The sequence below is a fragment of the Dendropsophus ebraccatus genome, chromosome 5 (assembly GCF_027789765.1).
Source record: "Dendropsophus ebraccatus isolate aDenEbr1 chromosome 5, aDenEbr1.pat, whole genome shotgun sequence".
In the NCBI taxonomy this organism is placed as follows: Eukaryota; Metazoa; Chordata; class Amphibia; order Anura; family Hylidae; genus Dendropsophus; species Dendropsophus ebraccatus.
In genome coordinates, this window is record NC_091458.1 from 149,486,348 (window position 1) to 149,493,995 (window position 7,648).

Sequence of the window (7,648 nt, forward strand, 5' to 3'; positions counted from 1 at the left end):
GACTGTTCCAACCTAATACTGTACTGTTCAAATACTATAATGGACTGCTCCAACCTTATCTCAAACATTATACTGGACTGCTCAAATATTATACTGGACTGCTCAAATACTATACTGGACTGCTCCAACCTTATCTCAAACATTATACTGGACTGCTCAAATATTATACTGGACTGCTCCAACCTTATCTCAAATATTATACTGGACTGCTCCAACCTTATCTCAAATATTATACTGGACTGCTTAAACATTATACTGGACTGCTCAAACATTATACTGGACTGCTCACTTTTATACTGGACTGCTCAAACATTATACTGGACTGCTCACATTTATACTGGGCTGCTCACATTTATACTGGACTGCTCAAACATTATACTGGACTGCTCACTTTTATACTGGACTGCTCAAACATTATACTGGACTGCTCACATTTATACTGGACTGCTCAAACATTATACTGGACTGCTCACTTTTATACTGGACTGCTCAAATCTTATACTGGACTGCTCCAACTTTTTACTGGACTGCTCAAATCTTATACTTGCTTTAAAGTCACTTCAAGGGTTAAGTCCATTCTTTTAACGGTATCTCGGACAATAACATGCTGATTTCTTCAGAATAGGCAGGGCAGGGATATCTTGTAAGAGGCAGGCAATTCAGTAACTTTTCCCTCACCTTGTCTACAATGGAGGGGGGTGGAGTCCTGGGGATTATAAACTCTGGAATCAAGGCAGGTATAGAGCACTTAACACCAGGGTGACAGCCGAGATGCTAGGACCCAGCTCTGTAGTCATGTGCCTCACTATGGCAGGTGAGTTCCTGGCACCTCCACTGGTTTAGTCCTGGTGGGCAAGGGGAATCAAAGCAGGGATAAGTGTGGAGGGCAGTTAGAGGTGGTCTTCGTGTCCTGTCCTTATAGGTGGTGAAGGATTACAATACTTTCCCCATTGCACTGTGTGAGCTGTCACCTATAGGCACAAGCGGGAAGATAAGGCAACATAAGTAGATATCCCATTACTGGATGCAGGAGACACATAGTGGATCCTATACCTGTACATACCTGTACTGCATGGTCTACCTGTAATACTGCATGAAGTGGAGATACTGTCAGATGATTACCAGGGTTATAGATGGGATAACAGAGTTGGGTAAGAAAAGATGGGATTTAACGTATTGAAGTCCTGTAAATAATAATTTTTTTTAACCACTTTCATGACATTGCTTTGATCTGGAAGCACGACCTATAGTCAATTATGTTACACAATGGGGAATCTACTAAGGGCTTTGTGCCAGACTGGCTGCAACCCAATTGCACCCACAGGGTCTAACTTCTTACTAATGGTATTCAACCGTTTATTTTAACCTAAAATAAGAGACACACCAACTTTTACTTTTTATGCGTGGGGGTAGGCCACAGCTTGTTTATTTATTAATACTATCTTATGTAGAAAAACTTACACCATCTTAACCGGAAGGGGAGGACCTTGAAAAGACGTCTTCCTGGCGAGGTCACCAGCATGCCAGGCCACCGCTCCAGCGGTGGGCATGTCCTTGTTGTTCAGCCGGGTGGCCTCGCCGACTCCTCCCATTGTTCCTCACAAGGTCCTTCCCCCCGCCAAGCTGTGACAACATCAGAAATACAATCAACCAAAAAAACATAACATAACCAACGGGGAGGGAGGGTGGGAAAGTTCCTGCAGCCGGATAGTTTTGCTGGGGAATGGCGTGTACTTCCGGGCGGCCGCTTAAGTATGCGCTCTGCCGCCCGCCCCCCAGCCAATCTAAGCCCCCCTTACAACCCCTTTTGGGCGCGTGCCGAGCCCCCTCCGGTGCAGCCAGTCACAGCCTCGGGGGCTTAAGCAGCCTCGATGCTCCAGACTGGCTGCAACCCAATTGCACCCACAGGGTCTAACTTCTTACTAATGGTATTCAACCGTTTATTTTAACCTAAAATAAGAGACACACCAACTTTTACTTTTTATGCGTGGGGGTAGGCCACAGCTTGTTTATTTATTAATACTATCTTATGTAGAAAAACTTACACCATCTTAACCGGAAGGGGAGGACCTTGAAAAGACGTCTTCCTGGCGAGGTCACCAGCATGCCAGGCCACCGCTCCAGCGGTGGGCATGTCCTTGTTGTTCAGCCGGGTGGCCTCGCCGACTCCTCCCATTGTTCCTCACAAGGTCCTTCCCCCCGCCATAGGTGAGCAGGTGTACCCCCTACACTGCGCACCTACCCCCACTGGCCAGAGTGAATAAAGCCCTCTCAATGGCATCCTGAATGCCAGAGAGGAAAATATCCAGGCCTATATCATTTAAGTGTACACCGTCTTGCAGCATCATGCGCCTGTTGTCGCCTTCTAGCTGCCTATGGCGCACCACTATACCCCCTTGTGAACGAACAAAACGTGATACACGAGTGTTCAGGATCCTCCTGGCCCTTTCAATGGCTCCGGGATTCCTAGCCCCATTCCACACCACCCTGGGAACCACCTCTGACCACACCAATATAACGTCACGGAAAAACTCCGTCATACGAATTAAATCAGACCTAATGACAGAAATGAGTTCTGCCAAGCGAACAGAACAAAGGTCGTTGCCACCAGCGTGGATGACCAAAACGGCGGGGCCATGGACCGATTTGCTGATGGCAACGACCTCGGACAGTACCCTCAACCACTTTAGACCACCAACTCCTCTCCATGATACGTCTGCTTGGGAGAAACCAAGATCAAGGCCGCCCGGTCTGCAAGAGGCTCGCTGTGCTGCTCTGTTAATATACGAATGGCCCACCAGCCATACAGCCGGCCGATGCTGACCTAGGATGAGAAAAAACAATTAAAACTGCAATAAATTTGGCCGGACATAACGCTTGTAGCAATTTGAAGACCACCTCCCCAGCCGTTTTACTTCGTCGCCCGGCATTCCCAAGGCGTCGGCGACCGTAGCAGCCCCAATACGGAACGAGTGCGTCCCGAAATCTGCAGGGTTAGCCCCTGCCAGCGACAAGCATTTCTTAAACATACTTTCAAATTGAAACTTTGTGACCGGGGCACCGTCTTCATGTACCAAAAACTGAGCCGGGGGCACTGCTACCGTGGAAGCCGGCCGAAGCCGCATGTATTCCTTTATTATTTTTACCGGACAATGCTCCACCTCCAAACTGAAAATCGAAAGCCATGCACCGGACGCATAGACGTCCGTCTTGGACTTTCTTATGAAAACGCGCAATGAATCATCTAAGGCCACTACATCGCCAACCTGTAAACCTGTTAATTTTGTTCTGGATGCCGCAACTAGCTCGCCAATCCTAAGGGCGCCGAAGAAAGCCAAGCTAAATGCAGAACTGAAAACAACGACCTCATATGGCGATGAGCAAGTGACCCGTAAACCAGCTAAAAGTTGTCTCAACAGCGTAAATGAAACCGGACGTCTGGTGTCCCTTTTTATAATTTCCTTCCTCCAACCCCGAAGCACTAAGGTCACCGCCAGGTCCTTGGTGGGATCCCTAATGCCCCGCAAGCGCAACATAAAAGAAACCCCCGCCAAACGCTTTTTTGCTACTGAAGCAGAAATTCCCGCCAAGCGAAGCTGCGCTAAATAGGCCCAAGTAACCTGACTGCTCACCAGGGGTTCCGACCATCTCTTACCAGCAGCGCATTGCAGCCATTCCTGCCACGCCTTACCATGACTAGCCCATGTCGCTCCCGACAAAGACGATTGGATCAGCGGTCTCAGCACTTCTTCACCAGGTCCCATAGAAACGTTGGGCACTGTTCTCCCTCTGGCTCCGCCAACGGATGCAGATCCCTGAAACGAGTCCACTGAAAACGGGAGAGAGAATCAGCGACACCATTACTTTCGCCTGGGACATGTCTAGCTCTGAAAACAATATTATACCGCAAACATTGCAGGACTAAATGTCTGAGTAAGGCCAACACCGGTAAAGAAGACGACGTCAGGTTGTTTACGGCGTACACCACGCTCAAGTTATCAGACCAGAAGCGAATTCTTTTGTTTGCCATTAAAGGAGCCCACAATTCAACAGCAACTACTATCGGGAATAACTCCAATAATGTCAAATTGCGTGTGAGACCCTCAGCTGACCACGCAAACGGCCAACAACCAGCGGACCATCGACGCCCCAATATGGCCCCGAAACCGTGGCTGCCGGCCGCATCCGTGAACAGCTGCAAGTCCCTGTTGTCTAGCTCTGGTTCCCTGAAACAGGACGTACCGTCGTATTCCTGCAAGAAGGAAAGCCATATTCTCAGATCCGCTTTCAGGGGGGCAGTTAATCTAATGTAGTGCGACGGCTGACTGCCGCCTGAAGTTGCCATGTATAGACGGCGGGAGAAAACCCTCCCCATGGGCATGACCCTGCAAGCGAATACGAGAAGCCCAAGGAGTGACTGCAGCTGACGCAGTCTAATTTTCTTGGCCCGCAAACATTGATCTATGGTGGACAACAACCTTGCTAATTTGTCTGGCGGTAAACCAACCACCATGCGCTGCGTGTCTATCTGGACACCTAAAAAGGACAAGCAAGTGGTGGGCCCTTCCGTTTTGTCCTCAGATAATGGAACACCAAACTTGGACATAAAAAATTTAAACGTGTCCATGACCTGAGCACAAACCGCTGAATTCGCGGGACCCACAAACAGGAAATCATCCAAATAGTGTAGTACTGATGAGGTGCCCGACTCGTGTTGAACCACCCATTCCAAAAACGTGGAAAACATCTCAAAATATCTACACGAAATCGAGCACCCCATCGGAAGACACATATCAACGTATATGTGGCCGTGTAACTGACATCCCAACAAATGAAAACAGTCGGCATGAACCGGAAGGAGGCGGAAGGCGGATTCGATGTCCGACTTACCCAATAACGCTCCCGGGCCTGCTTTTTCTACCAGCCGAACAGCTCTGTCGAACGATACATATGTAACCGCCGCCTCCTCCCGGCTGATGCCGTCGTTCACCGACTCACCCGGTGGAAACGACAAATGCTGAATTAGTCTAAATTTTCCGGGTTCCTTTTTTGGCACCAAACCCAGTGGAGAGAAACGTAAATTCTCCATGGGCGGTTCCAAAAAGGGGCCAGCCATCCTACCCATGGCCACTTCTTTGTCTAATTTTTCTTGTGCCGCACCCGGATTATCTAAAATAGAACGTAGATTATCAACAAATTGCAAACTTGAACACTGGTTGTGGGGAATATAAAACCCCACGGAAAATCCTTTAATGAGGAGCTCTGCTTCCTGCTTCCGGGGGTACAGCTCGAGCCAGGGGAGCATCCCTGTGACGCTCACTGGCGTCCTCGGGTTTTCCACTACTGGAAGGCTTAGCGTTTTGCGCCTTCCCCCTCTTAAAGCAGCGGAGTGCCGAATGAGCGCCACCGCAGATGGAGCACTCATGCTTAAATCGACACGAGGCGAAGAACCTGCAGTGGCCCTCGTTAAACATCCAGCAAGCCCCTGTTCTCTTATTGGCTGTCCCGGACGGGGGTCCACCCGAGGCAGCCAAGGAGTGAAAAGACGGCCTCTGCTGCGACAGCATTAACTGAATCCATACATCTGTGGCCTTTGATGCCCAGCCGACTTCGGGCTGCAGAGCCAAACGCCTCCTGAACTCCTCATCATACCTCCACCACGCTGTACCCCCATGCAACTTATAGGCCGTATGGATGGTATCTAGGTATATGAAGAGCTCAGCAGACTTAGTAGGGTATTTTGAGCTGAAAACACATGAAAACGTAGCAAAAGCCTGTAACCAATTACCGAAAGTCTTAGCCACTTTTGATTTTTTGTCATCCGTTTTTTCAAATCTCTTATCCTTATCAACCGTTAGGTGGTCGGCTGATAACAATGACCATATGTCAACATACTCGTAGGAAACAATTTTATTCTTAACCTCCGGAGACAAGTGCGTGCCCAGAGGAGCCACTCCGCAAAAATAGGAATCCTTAAATAAAGTACCAGATACAGCCGTCTCAGCCGGCGGGCGATCCGCCGCTGGAGGGACCTTGCAAACGCCACTGGAAGACGTTTGCATATTATCAATTTTACTCAAGACATTACGCATGATAGTCAAAACTTCATTGTCATTTGCATTAGTAACTGGAGAAGTAGTAGACCAAGCCCGAAGGCATGACAACTCACCCTCGGTTAGGCGCACAGGTGCAGAAGCTGGGACGGCTGTGGAAGGCTGCGGAGCCGGTTGGATGGGGGGGGCGATCACAGACCCTTGTGTAGAAGGGCACTCCCGCCGGGACTCCCCGCTACTCCGCCTTGAACGTCCAAAACTTCTGACCCTGCGGTGGGAACGGCCCTGGCTGACATCATCGTCATATGAGGATGCAGACGAAGATGAATAACGCCTCTGCGTCTTGCGACTGCGCTTCCTGCTGCGCCTGTGTCCAACCGAAGTCCTATGTGAGGACCTGCAGGAGCTCCCCCTTGAATGATGGGAGGTACGTCTGCGCCGCTTACGGCTGACGGAAGAACCGGAGCTCTCAGATGAAACCGAGGATGAGCTTACTGGTGAATAGTCATTGTGCCTCCTATAGCGCCGTTCACTGCTCCTGTAAGAACGGTGAGACGCGGGGGGGGCAGGTACTGGCTCCGCATCAAAAAACTCACCCCCGGAGCTATCTCCGACTACAGAGGCCCCATCATTATCCTCACCAGGTGGAGCTGAGGAGGCAGAGGGTGGGGGAGGGGCGGTGGATCCACTACCGCTGGCCGGCTCGGACCTTCGGCCAAACCAGCGCGCTAAGCGGCTGGGAGGGGGAGGCGGAGGAGGAGGGGGAGGCAATGACAGGGTGGATGTGTCTGCAGCAGCACCTGTGGAAACAGAGGGAGGCAGTGACTGGGTAGAAATGCAGCCTGCAGCAGCCGCTGTGCCTGACTGCAGAGCCGGACCCGACACCCCGCGCTGCCCTGAGGCTGCGCTAGCTGTGTGTCCTGCGCTCACGGCGGTGCGCGCGCTCCTGCTCCCAGAAGCCCGTACTGCCGCCGACACTCGCCGCCCGCAGGGGGCTGCAGACAGGCGAGGAAGAGTGTTGGGGGCCCGTTTGCCCTTGCCCTTCTTACCTCCAGCCGGGGGGGAAGGGCTCAGACGTGTCGGGGGGCGAGCGGCCCGCTGCGGGCGCCTAGACCGGGGGACCGCCGGATCAACAGGCAGGGAAACAGCACTGACGAGTGGAGCCAGCCAAGCGACTCCCTCCAGCCTGATCCTCTCCTGGAGACGGGCCAGTACATCATCTCCTTCCATAGCGAAGTGAGTAAAAAAGTTCCTGCAGCCGGATAGTTTTGCTGGGGAATGGCGTGTACTTCCGGGCGGCCGCTTAAGTATGCGCTCTGCCGCCCGCCCCCCAGCCAATCTAAGCCCCCCTTACAACCCCTTTTGGGCGCGTGCCGAGCCCCCTCCGGTGCAGCCAGTCACAGCCTCGGGGGCTTAAGCAGCCTCGATGCTCCAGTTTGCCAATTGCCCTTCATTTTTAGATACATTTATTATGCATTTCCTGTATTATTATTATTTTTTGGCGCGGTCATCGTTTTCTTGTTTTGGCCGAAAAAGTAGTATGGTTTAAGTGTTGTTGTTGTTGTTTTAGATGCATTTATTATTTGAGACTTTTT

At 51.0% G+C, this 7,648-nt stretch overlaps 1 protein-coding gene across 1 annotated transcript in view; it reads left to right on the forward strand.

Annotated features, from left to right (window-relative positions):
* The first annotated feature begins 738 nt into the window (after positions 1-738).
* Positions 739-7,648, forward strand: part of EDN2 (endothelin 2) — a 23,231-nt gene continuing 16,321 nt past the window's right edge. The window contains exon 1 of the mRNA XM_069972626.1: positions 739-814. Within this exon, the coding sequence (XP_069828727.1) occupies positions 772-814 (43 nt within the window). The 5' untranslated portion in view covers positions 739-771. The remainder of the gene's footprint in view (positions 815-7,648) is intronic.